Here is a 21710-nt window from a genome sequence, read left to right as displayed (position 1 = left end):
GCCCTATTTTCTATGATTCTACAATTCTACTTTGACAGTGTTACAAACCAAAGCCTAAACCGTTGTGTGGAAGTCGGGTGAAATACCAAGGTCAATCTTTTAGCAATTAGCTTGTGAGCTTTGAGGTTCATACTTGGTGGTGGTTTTCTGCCCTTTCAGTTTCTCTTTCCTTCAGGTTCTTGTCACATATGTGTCACCTGAGTGACTTTTATAAGTTTCTTCTCCTCAGCAAGATGTGAGAAATTTGAGAAGCTTTTTGATTCTTCTGTTTGGGGCCTCCTACCACCATGTGTCTAACACCCTTGTGTGGTAGGTCATGGAAAGAGAGCTCAGGAGTAGCAGGATCTTGTCCATCTCTCTTTAGAAGAACCAGGCCTAGCCATGGAGGCAGAAATGTTGTTCTGAGATAAAACTCTTGTAGTGCTCAAGCTTGCAGCAGCTTTCCAGGATGGCTGGGGAGTGTGCTGAGTTCTTGAGAGTCTTCCCTGTAGAGCAGTAGCCCATCAAAGGAATGCAGTGCCTGCTGAACTTTGAGAGTCTATTTCTCAGACTGACTTTTCCTACATTTTCCTGCATTCCTTAGTTAAGCAGCCATTCTGTTAGCAAGATGGGCAATCCTAAGGGCACAGAAACCACTGCTAGCACAAAAGAAACTGTCGTGCTGCCTCAGTCTAACAGGCCTTGCAAGCTTTGGTTCACACTGTCTATTATCTTACTATTACTGTTGTTTCCTCTCGTTGTAAAAAGCTTCTGACCAAAGCAGTGTAGCTAAATTAGGTCACAGTTTAAAGCCCTTACTCATTTAAGTAAAATGAGAACCTACGCTGAACAGTGTGATTTTCTGCAGTACCCAGATATGCAATCGTCCTTCACCTTTATTTCTTTTGAAAGTTTATTTCTGTCATGCCATCTTTCATCTCATTGATCCCTATCATTCCTGAAATGACAACATATAAGAAGAAAAGGAAGTGCACAAGGGAAGAGAGCATGATATCTTTTCTGTGCTTTGCTGAAACTAGTCTTGATTTTAGAGATACCATTTAATTTTGATAAAGAATTTGCTCAGATCCCTGACCTAAACAGCAAGGATTTATAAAGGGCTTTTACCTTCCAGGAAGGAAGGTAAGGAGGAACCCAGTGGACTGGTAGACTCGTGCTGGTGGGACTAGGTGGTACTAATGGTGTCAGAGGTGTGCACTGATGGATACAATTCCATCTGCAGCTATAAGTGACTTGGTGGGCCAGGAGAGTTAAGCAAGCCCTGAGAGGATGCAGAACACCTGGGTGACACTGTAAACTTCTGGCCTTCTAGAAAAGAAAATTGAGTTGCTTTGGGGCAATTTTTTCCTTGGTCTTTAGGGAAGAAATGTGCAGTGGTTTTTTGAGCATGTCTTCTGCAACTTCTGCTGTATTTTTACAGGCTTGCTTGTGTGTGCCATAGTGAGAGTGACATTATGGGGGAAATTATTCTGTCTCTACTAGGTATGGGCTAGTGTTTGCATTCTGCACAGGAAAAAGATTTTGAGAGAAAACTTTGCCCTCAAGGTGGGGTGTTGAATTTTTAGGATTCCTGTAGGATTCCTTTGCTCTCTTTCTTGAATACGCTTATCACAGATCTGGGGCCATTCATCTTACCTCTTTTAGAGTGAAATTATCCAATTTCTGAACTGAATCCTGAATGTACTAGGAAGATCTATCCCTAAATCTTTTCAGAGTCAGTAAATCCTTTCAGGTGTTTATCTGGTCTCTGTCCATGGTCAAATTTAGGTATGGATTGTCCAGAAGAATGGAATAGAGGCTACTGCCTCACTTGTTTTCACTGATTCTTTGTGGCAAAAATGATTATGTGTCTCTTAGTGGTTTAGAAATTGGTGAAGAGCAGCCATTCTTTGTCTCCACAGATGTAGAAAACGTTCCAGTATTTTGCCTAATGGGCTAAAGTTCCAGACTGCACACAGATTCGAAGAAAGAGGAATACCATTTTCTGTTAGCATGAGGCATGCTTTTGTTCCTTTCCCAGGTAATGCCTAGATCCTGCTCTGTAATGTTAAATGTATAGTTAACAAAAGATCCTGGATGTAATGAAGAGTTAAAAATTAGTAACAGTACATATCTGTCTGAACAGCCTACTTGGAAAAGCATGCCTTCAAAATTATTCACAAGATTGTAAAAGAGAGAGTTTCATTTGAGGAAAGTATTCAAATGTTATAATTCACATGTTCACACTTTCATTTCCTCTTTAAGGATACCTGTTTTTTAAAGAGTTAGCTTAGGCAGCTCTTAATACACAAATTGCACTCTACCTGGTGTTCTTCCTATCCAAATGTCAGTTGTCACATTGCCTGCGCTGGCTCAGACACCTGGACAGATACTTGTTTATGTGGTTTTGATGGATTCTAGATGTAGGGACTAGACATAAAGCAGGCGGGCCTGAGCATTGGGGAAAAAGGCAACAATTTGACTGATAGAAATTGCTGTGGGAAACTTTCAGAGCAGAAAATGAAGGATAAGTTTAGTCCTTCTTGCTGGAAAGTTGAATGGAATGTTGGAGTAATTTATGAAATAATGATTTCTGATAACTTCTTGACTTCAGGTGGCTTAATCTTGGCTGCCGATTACTCTCAGCTTGAACTGAGGATCCTTGCTCATTTATCTCGTGACTGTCGACTCATTCAAGCCTTGAACAGTGGTACTGATGTCTTTAAGAGCATTGCAGCGGAATGGAAAATGATTGATCCTGAAGCTGTTGGAGATAGGACCAGGCAACAAGCTAAACAGGTAATTTTAGGGAAAAAAATTCAGTAGCAGCTTTCTGGACAGGAAGGTTCCGTGTTCAACACATTGTGGAGTCACAATAGTATGTTTTTTTGTTTGAGTCTGCTGTGACTGCTCAGTAGTTGCTTTGTATGTTCTCCCACTCCCAGTACATTTCAACTGGAGCTGTCAGGGTTTTGGGGGATGAGGGTGGAGTAAAGCAGCTGTATTCGTGCTTAATTAGGCACTGCTATTTTTGGTCTGTGTTTTGGCCCAGCCACCTGTGAGAGTCTGTTCTTTTCCTGCCAAGTTATGTGAAAACAAGCACTGATAAACGAGAACTTTGTCCTTGAAGGGAGCATCTTGTATAAACTGAAGTTAACTGGGGCCTCACTATTGGCCGACGGCCCTCCAAGGACACTTGAAGAAGAAAGTGAAGAGGAGGGTGATGAAGTAAGCCCCCAGACTCATTTAGAAAAGACCCCCCAAGGTGTAGCACGCAGGCGCAGGGAAATTCCAATGTACACACGCGTGCGCAGAAGGGGCACCACTTACACAGTGGGGGGAGGGACCGAAGACCTCTAGCTGGGCGGTGCTGGCCGCACCTGCCCAGGTAGATATCACAGGTTAATTCTATAAAAACCAGATAGCTCATGCTGGGAGCAAATTCAGGCTTCACATGGAGGACAACATTGCCTTGGTGGGGACACCTGCCATTTTGTGAGGCTGCTGATGCTCTGAGGATGCAGCTTCTGCTATGGGGAATTCTAAGCATTCTGGGGTGAGTAAGACAACCTCGTAAGTAACCCCTGAGCGAGTCGGGGCTTGGCTTAGGGGCTTGTTTCCCTTCTCTTTCTTGTTTCTCTGCTTCTTTTTTTATTGGCTACTTCTTTGTAATAAATATTGTTTTGTTGAGCTTTCAGCAGTGTACTGGTTTCGGTTTCGGCAATCTCCCTGCTACAGCAGCATGAATGGCTTGGACTCAAAGGTGGTCTCTTCTTGAATACTTGCCCTTGTTTCCATACACTTGTCTTCCAGTGAATCACATTTCGTTTTTGCTCTGCTTTCTCTGCATGGCTCACCGTATGGTTGCGGCTCTTCACACTGTCCTCTGGCAGATTTGCTATGGAATCATCTATGGCATAGGAGCAAAATCCTTAGGCGAGCAGATGGGGATTGATGAAAATGAAGCTGCCAATTACATTGAATCCTTCAAAGCAAGATACACAGGTTTGGATATGGCAGTTTGGGAGCTGGGTGGTGATGGTAGTTGTTGTTTTTAATTCCTTCTCTCCATGTCTCTTCAAATCCTAAATTTGTCTCAACCTGCTAATCCTATGTCTTGAAAAAGCTTTTAATTTTGAAAATGTCCAGTGCATGAACACAGCAGTTTGATACTCCATAATGTTTTACTCTACTCTCTGGTTTTATTCACCTTTAGGACTTTGTTGTTTACTTATTACATTAATTATTTTGTTGTTATTTTAATTAGCGAATAAGCCCTGAAGAGTAATTTTAAAGCTCAACTTTCTGAATAAGAAGCATGCTTTTCCTTATTAAAGCACGCACCTTCAAATGATATGCAATGCAACTTTAGACCATGCTTCTTATAATTTTTAAATATAACCATTTCTTTCTTCTGCTCTTGCTTTCTGCTTTCATAGAGTTGTAAACTGTTTTGCGTATAACTCTTAAATTTTTATCCAGCTGCTCAGAGGAGCTCTCCCCTGTTTTGTAAAAAGACATTGTTGCATTTCTAAGAAGCATGTTAATTTTTAGGAAAGCTATAGTGAGAATAGAGCTGCAATCAGAAAACGAATGGAGGGCAAATGGGACAAGAGGCAGCTAGCTCTAATCATAGAACTTGGAAATGAGCTGGAAAATTATGTTCTGAAGATTTAGGGTTTGTTTCTTTAGGAGACAGATGCTGAGAAATGGTTTTAAGAGTCTGTTTAGTCTCCATTGATTTCTGGATAGCCTCTCCTTTCTGACCATTAGAAATGACTTTCTGCTTCCTCTCTCTCAGTACATGTGCATACATACAAACTCTGCAGTGTACCTTATATTGTAACTTCACTTCTCATGGATTTTCACTTGATATGTATTGCCAGGCTAACCTGCTAATTTACAAACCTAATGAATTGACTAATGCTATCAGTCTTGATTTTTAATAGCTCTTTTACATTTTATACTTTGTAAACTTCGAAAGAACCTGTATGAAGTTAACTTTTCCCACTTCAGTACAATTGTTTCCAGAACTTCTAGTGAAAGGGACTCTTTCCTGTCTCACCTTTCTTTGACCTTAGTTTCTTTTTAACACTCGATGGATTCACTCCTTCCCTTGCAAAGTGCAGGTGGGTGAGTTTCTTTCATCCTGGAATCTGAAGTGACACAGCCTGAAGTCAGGCAGCCTGAGGCATCAAGGGCTCTGACTTCTGCTTTCAATTTACTCTCTTCCTACTACTTGTCTTTCCAGTGCTGGTCCAGGTTCTGACCTCTCCATTATCAATAATACATATATGACCCTCTATGCCTGGGCACTGTGCGGAATGGACTTCCTACCTCCTTGTGCACAGCCAGATATCCTGACACTATGCACTCCCTTCCACCTCAAAAGTCTGAGAAGTTTTACAGCAGAGCTGCAAATAGGCTGAGTGTTCCTGTACTTTTGTCCACTCATGGGCTCTTGAAAATTTAAAGAATTACCTTTGTGCTGCTTGGGTGTCCCAGGCAGCTTTCAATGATCCCAGTGAGAATTCAATATGGAACATCAGCTGTATTACAGAAAACTTTCTCTTTCCTTGCACAGGGGTTCAGAAGTTCTTAAGGGAGACAGTGCGGAGCTGCCGAAGAGATGGGTTTGTGCAGACCATCCTGGGAAGACGGCGATACCTGCCAGCTATCAAAGATCCAAATCCCTACAGTAAAGCTCATGTATGTTGAGTGCAGTGCCTTTTTTTTTTTTAATTTTATTTTTAAAGTACTAGGTTTCTTTGCATAGCCATATCTGCAGTTTTACAAGGTTTGTGAGCCATCTTGGTCATGACCTTCCACTTCTCACTTAGTTCATTGTTCCCTTAGTTGTTCTCTGAATAACAGAGCTTTTGTCATGGTCTGTTTGACGTCAGTCTTCTGTGACTGGGTGTGCAGCTGTCATCACTGTGCTAACCTCACTTCAGAACTCCCACGTTGGAAATGGAAGTGAGTAATTTATTGAAATCAGTGGACATGATTTTAAAAAGCCTTCACACAGTGATATGCTTTAACTCTTCAAGCTGAGTTGCTCCCACTCAGCAGTCTTCGTATGTTACATGCTGTCAGCTCTAGAACAAGAAAGGGCATTTAAGTCCTATATTTTTTGTGTATTTGTTCCTTTTCTTACTTTCCCTCAAAGGAAAATTGCTCTAACTTGTTAGGCAGATATTTATTTAGTATATACCTTTGCATTGGCATTATTTTTTTTCAAGGTCATTTTGGACATGTCTGTCATAGACTCTACTTCAGTAAGAGTGAGTTGACTCCCTGGGGAGATGTTGGCGCATTTTTGTGGGGAGGAAGGATTATACTTCTAAGTAGGAAGCTGGATCAGGTTGTGTGGAATTAAAGACTAGAGTAGAAGAGGGAGGAAGTGGGGGAGTTGATACTCCAAATAGTTGACAGGGAAACAAGAAGGCTGTCAAAAACCTTTTGAAACTATTTGACTATTTGATCTGAAGAATACTTCAGCAGGAAGCTTTGTAGATGCATCTTCTCTTCAATTTTAATTTATTCTTTAAAATCATATTAAAGAGCAATTAATGAATTATCTGCACTTTCATTTCAGCATCTTCATAACTTTTTGAACGTGTTTCAGTTCTAACCAAAGAGAGGAGAACCTTTGAATACAGTTTTCTTGTCTGAGGAGGGGATTAGTAGAGAGGTTGTTTGTGTCAATAAAATTGGTGATCTGGTGTGTTTTTGCACAGCTATAATGCTCCGACAGTCAGAGTTCAATGTAGAGAATAGATTGTTAGTCCATGAAGTCCAGCTTCTTGCCTTTGGTTATCTATTCCTGATGGTTTTGAAGATAGGCAGAAGTGTTGTGGTGCTTGGATTAACTGTGAGATTTTTCTACTCCTTGTGAAACTGTTACCATGTGTATAAGCTTCTCCTTCTTGTGGCTTGTGTCTTTTGCAGGTTATTACCCTTGATATTCATTAATTTTAAATTTGTGGAAATCCTTTTCTCAGTCTCCTGAAGAGATTTTGTGTCTGAAGCTACTCTATAATGTGTCTTTCTTTCAGGCAGATAGAACAAACTCTTTATCTGGAAGTTTTATTATGCCTGTGTTTGGCCATATATTTATTATTTTTAATTAAGTACACATGACATGCTGTATTTGATTGATTTTTTTTGGAGTTTTGAGAACAACTATCTTTGTTCAGGCAGAGCGACAGGCTGTGAATACAACTGTTCAGGGATCTGCTGCAGATATTGTCAAAACAGCCACTGTGAACATTCAGAGACGCCTGGAAGCTTACTCCTCTGTCATCAAGTCCCATGGACATCTGGAGAACTCCTTCCAGAGAGATAAAACCGGTATGCTTGCTTCTCCTTTGCACACTAGAGCAAAATTTTCAGTGTTACTAATGTTAAAAAAAAAAAAAAAAGCCTGAAGAAAAGTTAGTACCTTTGGACCTAGGGATGGGAGATGCTTTATTTCCTGACAGTGGTAAATCTGTGTTCAGTAGAAAAAGAAGTCATGACGAAGGAGGGAGAATGTCTGCTCAACACACAGACTAAAACAAATGCTGTAATCAGAACACTAAAATTACCTCAGAGCAGATCCTGCAAAGGTTGGCAGTGAGAGTTCATGTGTGATGTGGTCTGTGATGCCACCACAGAATTGTTCAAAAGTAGGAAGGTGAAACTGAGCAGATACTCTGGCTTCAGAGGCAGTGAAAAGATTGAGTGGAACAACTTCTAGTTCCAAAAATACATTTTTCGGTTAGAATTAAGACTGGAATTTGTTGTCTGGAATTTGATATACAGAGGCTCCACGGGTGTATTATATGAAGCACTTATCAGCATAAATTTTTCCTGGCTGCAGATAGCAAAGCTGTGCTGTGGTGCTCATTCCCAGGGGAGTGCCACAAAGAACTTTTTTTTTTAGTGTAATGCAGACAGTGTTTTTTCACCAGTCATATATTTTTAGAAAGACAGCTTAAGAGATGGAGTGCTATATTTCTTTGATAGTTCTTATGCTTCAATTGAAACATGAAGTTGTCTTAATATGAAGAGTCTGATTTGTAAACTAAATAATTAATTGCCAAACCTCTAAAAATACATCAGGGAGTTTTATTTTGGAGAGACAAGATTCAGAAGTCAACTATGATTAGAAGGCCTATGCTTGGCAGAACTCCACAAGCCTCCAGGAGCTGCAGCTACTGAACTTTGGCCAATGTAATTGTAGGAAGGCAAGTAGATGCCTTTGTAACACTTTTTCCTGACACTGATACTAAGTGTTTGAAGAACTGGAATAAATTCTATTTCAGCAAGTTAGAAATTCCTGGGCCATCAGAGGAACATCCTGCATCATCTGGCTTCTTCAACACTGCTGCTTCAGTGTGAGGCTTGTGTTAGGAACTGATGCTTTGAAACCCTCTCTGTGAAATGAAGTCCTCCTGTTAGCTAACCTGAGAAATAAACAACATTTGAGTCTGTGTGTGTGAGGTTGTATTTGTTTATTTTAAAAAATCAACAGTTTTTACCATGGAAGGGTTTTTTTTATGTTTTGTCAGGGAAGGCCTATCAGGATCCTGGTTTTTTCAGTTGCTTACTTGTTTATTCAATAACTGCTCTTTTTTTTCCCCCCTCTGTTTTACTCAGTAGCTACAGTTTCAGAAACTGCATTTGGGAGGAGGCTTACTGCTTTTTTAGACTAGCCACTAAAATGTTTCTGGAAGAAAAGCAGAATCCTAATTCACTGCCAGAGAGAATGTTGTAAACCAGCTTCTGATTAAACTTGACATGATTTTGTTTGAACTTTACTTTTAAAACAGATGGTTCGGGAGACACAACTGTCTCTCGGTTTTGTTCTGATTCATATCTTTATAATGTAAGGCTGAAATGTTTATGTCTCAAATACTTTTCATTAACATTTTTCCCTCAGCTATAAAACTATTGATAGAATAGTAATGTTTTGTGGTTTTATCTGTAGCCATGGGCTTTTCAAGTTTTAAGTTCCTCATGTTCTTTTTTTCGGCATTAAGGATGTGCAAAGGTTTTTGATACAAGAAACATGCTTTTGCATCATCATATCTAACAAACTCTGCTCTTCACATGGTAGGAAGGCTGTCGAGAAAGAGAAATGCGGGGATGTTACGCCCTATCAGCGGAGGTTTCTTTATCCTCCAACTGCACGATGAGCTCCTCTATGAAGTTGCAGAGGATGATGTCATCCAGGTACAGCTGTGCACTCGCTTTTTCAGCTCTCTGCTGCATGACAGTATTTCAAACAAGCTTTCCTTCTAGGAGCTTATGTTCTCTTCCCTGGATCCCCTCTCTCTGGGTGCTGAAAGGTCTGTGAAAACCAAGTTGAATTAGGTGAAAAAATATGATTCCATGCTTGATACCGTCATTTTCAGACTCAAGCCATCCCCATGACTGAAGTTCATTTTCAACTGTGCTTTGCTGCTTATAACAGCAGATCATTCAACTTCTCTGCAAGGCTTGATGAGTGAAGTAGCTTAGTACTTTTGACAGGTGTAGGAGAAAGTGTTTCCTCATCTGGAGGTATTTTTGCCTTCCTGTTTACGCTCTAGTGCCTGACTCAGAACATGTATTGTTACAGCTGTGGTTTGTACTCTGTGTAGGGAAAGGAGGATTCTGGTTTTTTAGTGCTTGTTTCCTCATTCCCTCCCTGTCTTCCTGGTAGGAGCAGTATGGTGCTCGTTGGCAGCACGGTAGGAACATGAAATGTACTGTGTGGACTTAAGGTGCCTTTCATGTGCATATTTGCCTGTGTATGTGCTCTTCCTCCTTGAAGGCACTCCTGTGCCTGGGCACAGAGGTTTTTTTTGTGTCTGTGTGACAGCTTTCAGTGGCAAGTGTTCTAGCCATGTGCTGGCAGCTCAGTGTTTTCCCAAGTCCTGAGCACAAACACAGGCTATCTGGCCATGCTTTCGTATCTTGGGGATATGTTTCTTCCACTTCTACACATGCACATCTTTAATGACAAAAGGTCAGTTCCTGATGGCAAATAGTAACTACTAGTCTGAGAAAGTTTCAATGTATATATAATATTTATATATATATATAAACAAAAGGTTTAGTATTTTTCTCTTGAATATCATCTTGAGCTTTTGCTCATTGTGACAGCTTTGGTCAGACATCTGCTGCTTCAATCTAGGCAGGTATCTAGAGATGAAAAGGCTCCTAATATTTTTCCTGTAGAAAACTGAGGTTCCCTGAATATAGGCTTTTACATCTTTAGATACTGACTTCAGGTTATCATGGTGTCCCCAGGAGAACTGGTGACAGGTAAGTGGATTTACTTATCATTTATTGTATTATATTTTTTTCATTAACAGCCTCAACTTCAAGGTCAATTATTACCACTTTTTCTAACTTCCTTTGGGTATATTTCTATCCATAGATTTTCTGAGCAATCAGTTGAAACAGCAGGTTTTCGTGTTTCCCCTGCAGCACAGCTACTATCCCTGGCTCTAGGTGCAGCAGCCCTCATCTGATGCTCTTTGCTGGTGCTGTGTGCTGGACCTGTGACCATTCTCAGAGAATCCCCTTCTGTATGGTTCATGGTTTTTTTTAACATACTGGGGCCCAACCTGATCAAGGCTGGACTAGTTTGAATACAGTAGAAAATTGATCTGTGCATCATGCAAGCAACATTTTCTGTGGTCCAGAATTTCATTTGCTTGCTTTTTCACAGTAGTATGCCTTGATTAAGCCCTGCTCAGTTTTTAATCTCTGATAACCCCATTTTTTTCCTGCCCAGGCAGTTATTTTTCATCCTATTTTTGAACAGTAGATTATTTCTGTCCTAATTCTCTACCCTGCTTCTTTCTACTCTGTACTCATCTATGCCGAATTACATCCTATTTCAAAGCATTTTTCTAGGTTATCAAGATCATTTTTGAAATGTTGGTATGTAAGGGCGTAGAGGTTTGGAAGACAAATGTCCCCCTAGTTCTTAGTGCTGTTGTAAATTCTTGTGCTCTGATCTCCTCAAATCCTCTCCTCCATTTCCCAGCAAAAAACTATGGAGAAATTTCTACAGTGGGTACCTGTGAGGAAATGAAAATGTGTTGAAGGGTCAGAAAGCTTGAATAGTTCCTCTGCGGACACAGTGGCTTCTAGCTGAGCTGAGGAATCACCATAAATTCAAAGCCTCTTTTCACTCTGCTGTGGGAAGGTTCACGGATGGGTGTGGATTGAAAGATTTGTTCAAATAAGCAGTCCAGGACAAGCTGGATTCTGTGTGGGTCTTGGGGTAGGAAAGAGAGTCCCTTTATCCAGGGCAGGTTTTTACAGTCAGGAAAAAAATCCAGTCTCTTATAATTCAAATAGTTGCAGAAAGAACTGTTTGGTTCCCTGGCTGTGTACTGAAATGAATTTTTTTTTAAGGAATACTTTTGGAGGGCAGAGAACAGTTACCTCACTTGTTTACTAGAGGGCAGGAGTTACCTCAACAAAACAGTGAGGGGGGCCCTGGGCAGTATTTCCAGCACCTGCGTTGAATGTGATCTGCTTTCTCAGCGATTTATAGTTTGTGTTTCACAGAGGGCCTCTTTTGCCAGCATAGCACGAAGGAGCCACCATTCTTTGCTTCTGGTGTATTTGTTTTGTGTCTTGCTTTTAGTATGTTTAAGTTTTCAGAACAGACTCTATGAAATAGTTATGCAGGTGGGTGAAGGAGGAGACTCTGCAGGACACTCAAGTGTTTTACAGAAAGTTACTCTTGCCTCTTTTCTAAGCAGTCTTAAACAGTGCAGAACCAGTCACAACTGTGTGCTGCATAAAATCTTGCTGGCTTTATACAGTTTCTCCATTCATAATCCCTAGTCAGGATTAAAATGTTCAGTTGCATTCCCACTGGTGGTAAGTCAGTGCAGGAGAGGATTCCAGGTGTCTGTCCACCCCAGTTGTTGACAGAAAACCAAAGCACTGAAGTTACATGTGTGTCTCATGGTTGATGTTTCCTTATAGGTTGCTCAGATTGTGAAGCACGAGATGGAAAATGCCATCAAACTCTCGGTAAAGCTGAATGTTAAAGTGAGAATTGGACCTAGCTGGGGAGACCTGCAGGACCTGGAGCTCTGACCTGCAATGCAGCTTTCTCACGTGTGGTGAGGCAGAAGGTGCCGAGGACTGGGCAGGGCGAGGGCCTGCGATCACCTGCTGGCGGTGTGATCCTCCTGTGTCGTGTTTCTACAGGCATCAAAGCAAACTGCCTTCTAAAATGTGTGGTGGAAGCTGGTATGAATTCACCAAGCCAAACCCTTCAGAGCTCAGACAGAGCAGTGAAGCACATTTACAGAACTGTAAAATTACTAATTGCAAAAAGAACAGTATTAAAATGAATTCTGTTATATTATACTTGATATTGTACAAAACTTCAAAGCCTAATGAATTTATTACATATGAAATGAGCTGGATTACTTCATTAAAACAATGCACAAAGATAATTTGGCAGTTCTTGTGTGTAATTGTTTAGGACAAAAAAAGTCACTGTGATTGCACTTGATGTAGAATTTTACAGGCCTCTGCAGGGTTATCTTGTACTGGATTCTGCTGATGGTACTCAGGTGCTCAAGTGGCTTTACAGCTGGCTGGATTTCTGAGCAGCTGTGCAGCATTCACAGCGAGTAGAACTGGTGTTGGTTGGATTCTGACTTTTAAGAAAGCATTTTGGTGACTGACTGCTGTAATCAATCCTACTGCTACCTTGCAAACTGGCCTCAAGAGGGATATTGTTTGGAGTCTCTTAGCGTTATCACCAGCAAAAACTTTTTAAAGAATCAAACTCAATGTATTGGTTAAAAACTTAATGGCAATTCGTATTTTTTGTGAAGAAAGAAACGTATCTTAGTCTGCCCAGATGATGTGGCAGCATTGCTGATATTTGAGGTATGTGTGTTGGAGAGGAGTCAGGAATTGCTGTACAGTGGTGGGTGACCTGTGGCTGTTCATTCAGAGACCAGTCTCCTAGGGAAGCCTCACACCCTGTGTGTCGGTAGCCCCACTAAAATCTGCTCAGATTTCCCCCATGGTTTGCCTCAGTCTTTGATTCCGACCCAATGATGGGGGAGGAAGTTTTTCTGGGAATTTAGGCTTGTCAAGCTGAGCTGGTCTTGAGTTTGACTGGGGTCATCTGCTGGGATCAGATGCTTCAAAAGAAGGAGCTTGCAGGGAATTAATCTGCAACTATTTGGCATCACTCTCCTCACTACTACCTTCTGGTCTGGCTAAATCTCACATCACATATTTTTGTTTCCCTTCCAGACAGCTGTGATGGTTATACAAGGTCAGCTGTTTAGTTAACTTCATACAATGCCTGACCTTGGATTCTGTAATTTTCATCATGTAGCCCTTGTATGCTACAAGAAAGGGAGGACAAGTGCTCCTGTCATCTTCCTTATGCCTCTAATTATTATATCATGTCTTTTTTCTGCAGTTCCTCCCTAATATAATCAATCTCCATCTTCCATTCTTGCCTCCTGTGAGAAATTTTCAAGCCCCTAATTATTCTTTCATTTCTGAACTTATGCTGGATCCTTTTTGAGCACTGTACTTTTGAAGTTGCTTTTACAGCCTGATCTGAGAGGATGCACACCTGGCTTTCAACAGGGTTTGAGCTTGTTAACTTCAAATGCAGCACTTTTGGCATGGCCATTATCCTGACATCAGAAGTACGTGGCACCGAGGTTTGAAGAACGCAGTGAGTTTTCAAAGATGTTAATGGGTCCTATGTACAAAAGGCTGCATCCCAGACTCTGATCCACCACCTCCCTGTTGTGCAGCAAAATGGACACGTGGTATTGAGTCAGAGCCCCAGGTGAGGATGCCTTGACTGCCCTTCTCAGCACCAACTTGGCCCTCTTTCCCATTCTGTCTTTCACTTTACATTGAGATTGTTTGTTTTCTTCCTGCCTGCTCTATGCCGTGGTTTTCTACAACATCTGTCACCTGATGGCTGAGCTCTTTATCCACAACATTCAGTTGCTGTAGTTTTTTTTCTTACCTTATTAAAGCTTTTGTTACTAACAGATCTGAGCCTCGGCACCCTGGTGCCTGACCATTTGTGTGCTCTGCCTGTGAAGATGCTGGGTTGGACTCATTATCAATTCACATGGCCTAATGATTTCCTGTCCCTGGGTGTCATGCAGTGACACACCTGTGCTGTATTTCAGGCCTCACTGGGGCTGCTGTAATTTGGGTTGCTTGTTCTTTGGCACATTACGATATTTTCCAACCACATATTGTCTTCAGAATTTCCAAAGGATGGATGTGTATTTCCCAACAAGCTCTCTAGACAGGGGTAATGCTAATCAATAAGGGGATTGACACAGATCCAAACTATTTTGCCTGACAAACTCGATGAGTTCATTTTAATTAAGCAGTAATTTGGAGCAAATGAGAAGATAAAAGGTAGCCTCTGCTCTGTGAGCAAGGCGACTGCGGTGTTTGAGTCATGTTATTAGGATTGGCTTTCAGCTGTTGCCTGATTGCTGCTATTTAAATTCCCTAATTCTGATTAGACTTTAACTCTTAGTGAGACTGAGCAGAAGAAGCAGAAGAGGGCTCAGGTCAGGTAAGCAGAAACACTGCCCAGAACTGTGCAGAAAAGCGTACATGCTATTTTCTGAAGATGGTAGAAGGAGCCTGGCTGCTCACATTACTTACCTATTTTTGCCTGTGGGCCCCTCTTCACCCACCTCGGATGGGCCGAGGCCTGTGTTTAGTTGGAAATCGGGCTTTTTGTTACTTCAGGACCTGATAACCAGAGTGCAGGTTATTCTCTGCCTCTTTGTAATCAGAATGGGATGCATCTGATGGTGTTTGCTCTCTGTTCCTCAGCTGGTTTGTGTGTGTCTCTTCACAGTCCACTTCAGTCTCCTGTTATTTGGTGCAGCCCAAGACAAGGACAGATGAACACTGCAGAAGGGGTAAGAGTTCTGTTTTGCAGCCCTGTCACTTGTTGTACACAGAATTGCTACAGCAGCCTAATCCTGCCTCGTGCCCTTGTGCTGCCCTTGCGTGACTCTGCAGGTGGGTGTCTGTCTGCCAAAAGAAACTGTGTTGGGATCCAGTCCTGACCAGTAGCTGTGGTCATCAGGAACGCCTTGTCTTCACATCATGTGAACCTGTGTGACCCAGCTCCTCACAGGGAGAGCCTGTGCCCTTGGGCAGCCCTCTTCTGTTTGGTTCATATTTGCTTTCTTGTCAAATGACTCAAATTTTGATGCAGCTGCCTACTGGTATGGGGCAGAACTTGCCCAGCCTTGGTAGGAGGAACTCATGCCTCTTAGTCCTTTTCCTCACATGCAGACCACAAGCTTGTTTTGCCTTGGTCTTTCTGCTGCAGCTTTCCTTCTCTCCCTGCCCACTAGAAGTGGTGAGAGGCAGGTGACAACTAATGACACTTGTAATCTGGTCTGGTTTGGTCCTTTTGCCTTTCTCCCATGCTACTTGCATTTCATCTAGAAGAGAGTTGTAAAGTTTCTCCTGTAAATACAAAGCTGAAAAGAGGGAGCTGGAAGCTCAGTACCTTTTGCTGACATTTTGAGCCTCTCCCGGCAGAACAACTCAAACATGCTATGGGGAAGTGCCCTTTGATGAGCACACTTCTGCCCTTCTGAGACCTCAGCTTGTAGGTGACTTTTTTTAACCTGAAGGGAAAGTGATGTGAAGGGTGCCATTGGTTGGTTGGGAAGCCCAAGTACAAGGCTAGGAATATCCCTGGGAGCTGGTACTGCAGTTATGAGCTCCACGTGAGCTCCCTGCAATAAACCATGGGATCACTAAGTGGCATATGGGTTTTGTCCTTGCAGGAGCTGCTGGAGGAAGGGAGGTGATCAACCCCACTGCAGCAACAACCACAACTGCATTTTTTTGTATTCCTGAATGACTGAGTAGTGTAAACGCCATCCAAAGCCTTTACACAAAGCATGCACTTTTGAAATACTATAATAAATTTAGGAGTAGAGGTTGAAAAAAAAGAGATCTACACCAACTAGTATCAATTCTTTCCTTTATTTTCTTTCCCTCCTTTTTTTTTTTTTTTTTTTTTTTTTTTTTTTGTTACTGGGGATTCGAAACAGCCTCAGTTAAAGATGCCTTAGTTTTGTGACACTGATTTAGGATACCTGTGGAAACAGGACATAGTTAGCACAGGAGTGTGTGGTTCACCCCAGATTAGCCTTCGTTCTGAGAGACAGGTAATGACTCGTTAACAAACCCCACACATATTAAGTCCACATTTCCTTGACACTGAATCTGAATATTTGTTGCTATTTAAAAAAGTACAATGTTTGATTTGTTGATTTAATCACAAAACAAAACACATGAATGGAAACACTCATTTACGTGACTATTGCTTATACACCTAAGATGAAGAGTTGACTACAAATGGCCACACGCTGTTCCTTAATGAGAGAGAGTGTGTTCTTACTAAGACCATACCAAGGCAAGAGAACTATTCAAGACTGAAATATGCTGTGCTTGAATTCACCTTTAGGGTATGGAAAAGGATGTATGGGGGCATGGCCCAAGGTATTTGAGGGGTGTAATGAACCAAAAACTGGGGTTTTGCCTGTGTTACAACACACATGGTTTATGAATGAAGGAGGCCTGAGATTGCATGAAGCTCTCAAGTTCCAAGTGATTTCTTTGCTTGTTAAGTCCTCTACTGAAAAAAAAAAAAAAGATTTGTATGCCCATCTTTTATACTGTGCACTCACTGTGGTGTGAGAAGGATTCTGGAAAAGGAATATATACTGTTTTAGAGGGGGTTTATGTGATAATTGTATACAATATGTGTAGTAAATAGAGTATTTCTGTCAAAGATTTATGTACCAAGCTATGTTCTGGTACCGTAGGGAATGTCTAACTGATGTATGTAGTTGAACCATAGAACTGTAAAAAAACTTAAAAACTCCCCAGGTAATTATACAAAACAAAATTTCCATTGTCCTGTCTTTTAATTCAAGATTTGAAATTTAAGTTAAAGCTCTAGGAATTTTTTTTTAATTAATAAAATAGCTCGTACTTCACTGAAGACTTGCCAACTCTGCAAGCTTCAAAATAATCTAATTTAAAGCATTTTCTCTATCTATCTACAGCTCTAGACATAAGATTAAAAACATCTGGTCAAACCCAAAGGTGTGAGTGCTGTTGGAAGGTCTGTGTATTTGGTTTCGTATGTGATCGTTACAGAGCTCCTGGAAAGAAGAATGTGAGGGAACAAGGTATGCAAATGAACAAACAGCATTTTAAATTGGACAAATATTTCCAGCCAATCTGGCCTGTTGTAGCTGAGGATTGTGATGTTGGAGATACGTCTAAGCTTAGGATTTTGCTTGAGGTGGTGCTGTCTTAGTGGGAAAGGTGAAAGCACAGAAAGATTTCAACATCCAGTGACAGCCAGTGCCCTCGATTTTCTTACAGCCAGTCACAGTCTTACAGTCTTTCTTACAGTCAGATGCTGTGCTCGTTGCTTGGAATGCTGCAGCTTTATGCCTTTCACTAACAGACTTTAGTAGTGTTCAGGTCAAGCCTTTCAAAAATCCCACACTCCCCCTCATTTCACAATAAATCAACCAGGCAAGAAGTTTTCCTCCCTCATTGAACTTTTTAAGTGATGAGTTTTTTTTCCACATACATGGTAAATCTTGATAGAAAGCATTTAACAGTGTGCACTAACAAACTTATACAACATATACATTACATATATATATTATATATATAGAATGTTCTATATACAAACATATACAACTTTTTAGATCTCTACAGACTACAAGAAAATTGATAATTATAGTCACAAGTGGTGAACTTAACAGAAATAGCAATTGGTAACTAACTGTCTGGAAATATGTAAAATATATGAGTGGAAAGCTGTGACCTGATGGGGAGTACTAGAGAAAGGTTGCTTAAAAGTTTAGTAATAAAAATTGTAAGTTTGAGGGCTGCTAAATTCTCTTTTCTCTGTTGCATAAAAATGCAAATGGAAATTTACTGGCAGATTTTTTTACCCTGGTGTTAAGCTAGAGACTGTTGGCAGCCAAAGTCAATCAGGCATTGTGTAAATGTTGAAGACACTTTTCTCTCTGGATGTGCTGCAGTGATTAGCAGTTAAAAGTTGCTCTTAAATTTTCATACAGTTCTCAAACAAGCAAGAGGGCTCTAGCTCCAGCCTGACACCATTTCCACTGAAATCAAGGTAATGGGGGGCTTGGCAATATCAGCATCCTATGTGAGGTACAGCCAAAATCTTAGGCAGACCTGGTGCCCTCCTTGTCATTGCAGTGAGCCGATGGCTGCCTGAGCACCACCTGTAGGGCTGCTTGGTGCACTGCTGACTGTGATACACCAGTTCATCATGGAAAGTAAGTTGGCTGCTGGAGGGTTTGAATGCTGCCCCAAATGATTTTGTTGTCCAGAGACTAGTGGTTTTGGATTATAGGCCAGAGCACAGGCCATTGCATATATGTTTAAACAGAAGATCAAATTGCTATAATGTTGTTCTCATTTATTTCTCATTCTAGATACCTGGTTAGAGCAGTGCGTCCTTACAGACACAAGTGGTCAGTTCTGTGACCCAGCCACTGGAAGGAATTCCCCAGCCCGGTTCCTATTGGCATCAGAGTAATGAGTTTGGCATTTACTTAAATACACACACACAGACACATCCTCTCGAGTCATGGACAACTTCAATTCCTTAGCTCTCAGCAGAAACCCAGGCATTGCTGAGGCTTTGACCTTTTTCTCAACAAGTTTCTGCAGTTCTCACAACATAGGGTGGTTTCTCCTGTGCCAGAGGAACTTGTTGAGTCTCATTCCTGGTTGAGCTAGACCTGTCAGGGCCATCATTTTAATTTTGCCTACAGAGAAATGTAAAAGTCCTGTAAATCATGAAATTTGGTTGTGCTACACTGTGAATGTGAAACTTAATGCCTCAAATCTCTTCCAACCCTTTAACTTGTGCAGTGGGCCGATAGTGAGGCCAGACTTCTGGATGGTACAATTTCTTGGGCTGCATTTTATTGTAGGTAAAGGAAGAATATGGGAAAGACGTCTTTGAGAGGAATCATCTGAACGCTATGATGACACAAACACCAGTGAAGTTAAGGTCTAGTTAGGAGAGGATGGTGCCTGTCTGCATCAGTGTCCATCAGGATTCCTTGAAGGGACAGAGGATGTCACTCTTCTTCTATAGAAAATTTTAACTGCTGTTTTTCCAGCTCTTCCTCACTTTCTTTTTCTATTTTGAAACTATGTCCAGGCACATGAAAACAATCCTTTAGTGCCTTGTTTCCAAGCCAATCTTGGAAAAATTTCTAAATTAAGAGTTCCACTGTGGAACTGTGGAAGTGAGGCTCTTGTAGGCTAATGTGGAGCATTCTTATGGACTAGAAATCTATTTGCATGGACAGGCAAGAGGTTCTACTTACTGTTATCTTCTGTAGCTGCAGGCTGCAGAGTTTTTTGCAGAGTTCACTGTAGAAACCAAGCAAACCACTTTGAAGCAGAAGCAAATTACTTTTAGCAGTGTGAGCAGAGAATCAATTGCCACTCACCTATGGTGTCATTTTATATATGTGTGTTCACAATGGTTTTCCACACTCCTCCTCTGACCCATATTTTAGTCTTGCTGCTCTGATCTCTCTCTCTCTCACAAGTTTTGAGGGGGTTACTGTGCAGGTCCCTTCACATAATTTCAGCTGAGCACTTGAGCAGCATCACTGCTCTGCAAGCTGCTAAGCAGCCTCCGTGAGCAGAATTTGACAGGACTGTGGTTTCCCATATTGCCTTTCTTAACTTGAAGAAGTGGTTTCCAAAACTGGTTTTCTATTCTTGCTACTGAGAAATAAGGCAACCAAGTGATACAGACTCCATGGGGATGAAAAGTGCCGTGGCCCCCTTCAAGGACAACTGAGATGAATCTGGAGCGCATTTTAAAAAGTACAGATAAGGATGACGTGTCATGAGCTCTGAATTGCAAATAAACCATCTATGCTCATGTTTTAATGATGTTTCAGATAGTGCCTGTTCAGCTACCTGTAAAATCTGTAAATTTTGGGCATAGGATTTCGAATCTATTTTCTTAGGAGTTAAAGAGCACTGATTTCAAGCAAGGTTTTTCAAGGGAAATAAATAGCAGATAAGAAAATGCAGCTCAACTCATTTTTATGTGGAAAATGGTAGCAAACATGCTTGAAATGTACTGGCTTTTAATAATGTCACTTTTAAAAAATAAAGATTTTTTGCTATTTAATTTTTTTTTCTCAGAATAGAAATGAATCCCATTTTCTTCGGTCACAACATGCTTTCTTTTTCTCTTTTTTTTTTTTTTTTTTAAGATGGCAATTAGTCATGCAAAGTTTTATAAGTGCATTAACATTCGAGTTTGTACAGAATATTTTTAACCAGACACACCCCCCACAGTTCATACCTACAGCTTCTGAAAAACTACATGCCACAGTGATGGTTGAGTTCCTTTTGGAAAAAAATGGGCCACTGCATGAGCCAGCTGTTGGAATAAGACTCTCATGATTCCAGCTTCCATCTCACGGTCTGTAAAATTTCTCCTTGACGTCCACTGTGATGAATCCAATAATAGTAACAGGAAAACATCTTCTAGGAGAAAAAAGCTGTCTTTGGCCAGTGACTGGTAGATTTGGGAATTAATGTTGCTTCCCTGAACAGTGTTCTTAATAAAGCCAAAAGCAGCTTCTTTGAAAGTCTAAAACTGGTACCACTTTTTGTCCTTGTATTTCAGCATCACCTACAGAAATGGGAAAAAAACAAAAAAATGGCAATATAAAACACTGCCCTACCTATGAGGTACCACACATGACCTAGGCCCATTAGCTGTCACAAACTTTATAATTAAAAAGAGCAATGCAGTACTTCACTAACAGGGTCATCAGGTCTTGAGTCCACTGAGATCTCATATTTAATTTCATAGTTATTACATTAAAAAGTGTGTTACCTGCTATTGATATTTGTTAGCTTTTCCCCAAGGAGCTTTAACTACTTTTCTTCTTCAAAAACTAAAGGTATGGCAATAATCAAGAACTTGCTTTTTATTCGTATAGAAAGAAGCTTATCTATGGAGCATAGTAGATATGCTCTGAATATACAAACTTTTTGCATTTTGGGGCACATTATTCCTGCCTCACACATACAAAAGCCAATAAAAATGTAAAGGTCTTGTACAGAGATGTGATGCACATTAAATGAAAAACGTGCATTTTGGGAAGTATTCTTTAATGTTGTTTTGTCTTCAAGAAAAATCACTTTAGTTGATTCCCAGTCTTAACAGCGTGGGATGGAAGAGGTTTTCCATTTAGAGCTCTAAGCACAGAAGCTGTCTATTCCAGGCAAGGCCTATTCTATATAACTGTACCACAGTGTTGTACTAGTAATGTTCTCCTCCTCTTCCCAGTAAGATAAGATTCCTATATACACATCCACCTACCTGTTTTCTGCCCTACTGCATAGATGTGCTGCATTAAGTGGCTTAAAAAAACAAATCACAATGAATTAGTGAGAAAGGCAAGATGAGAAGTGCCACGTTCTAAATTCAGAGGCTAACAATGGATGCTCATTTACAGAAACATGAAAGGAAGGGGCGTGCAATGGAAGTTTATATTTGGCATTCTCATTGTTTGGGAGGAGGAAAAATGGTGTGTCAGTTAACAGGAGTACAACCTCTAACAACATGACTGGGTGAA

General features: G+C 40.9%; 2 protein-coding genes across 15 annotated transcripts in view; one reads left to right on the top strand and one right to left on the bottom strand.

Annotated features, from left to right (window-relative positions):
• POLQ (DNA polymerase theta) overlaps nt 1-12440 on the top strand; it is a 53157-nt gene extending 40717 nt beyond the window's left edge. For 2 of the 4 annotated variants that reach the window (XM_064644480.1, XM_064644484.1), the window contains 7 exons: nt 1902-2020; nt 2594-2778; nt 3873-3984; nt 5564-5688; nt 7179-7332; nt 9083-9198; nt 11962-12440. In XM_064644480.1, the coding sequence (XP_064500550.1) occupies nt 1902-2020; nt 2594-2778; nt 3873-3984; nt 5564-5688; nt 7179-7332; nt 9083-9198; nt 11962-12075 (925 nt within the window). In that variant the 3' untranslated portion in view covers nt 12076-12440. Of the gene's footprint in view, nt 1-1901; nt 2021-2593; nt 2779-3872; nt 3985-5563; nt 5689-7178; nt 7333-9082; nt 9199-10228; nt 10276-11961 lie in introns of all 4 variants that reach the window. The other 2 variants (XM_064644481.1, XM_064644482.1) reach the window with 2 other exon arrangements.
• A 3549-nt stretch (nt 12441-15989) lies between these two features.
• The window catches only part of STXBP5L (syntaxin binding protein 5L), a 194221-nt gene continuing 188500 nt past the window's right edge, over nt 15990-21710 (bottom strand). For all 11 annotated transcript variants that reach the window (XM_064644494.1, XM_064644486.1, XM_064644487.1 and 8 more), the window contains one exon: nt 15990-20758. In XM_064644494.1, coding sequence (XP_064500564.1) covers nt 20717-20758 — 42 coding nt within the window. In that variant the 3' untranslated portion in view covers nt 15990-20716. The remainder of the gene's footprint in view (nt 20759-21710) is intronic.

This window comes from Pseudopipra pipra, chromosome 2, assembly GCF_036250125.1.
Source record: "Pseudopipra pipra isolate bDixPip1 chromosome 2, bDixPip1.hap1, whole genome shotgun sequence".
In the NCBI taxonomy this organism is placed as follows: domain Eukaryota; kingdom Metazoa; phylum Chordata; class Aves; order Passeriformes; family Pipridae; genus Pseudopipra; species Pseudopipra pipra.
The sequence above is the reverse complement of the archived record's forward strand: the minus strand, read 5'-3'. Positions and strand labels throughout refer to the sequence as shown.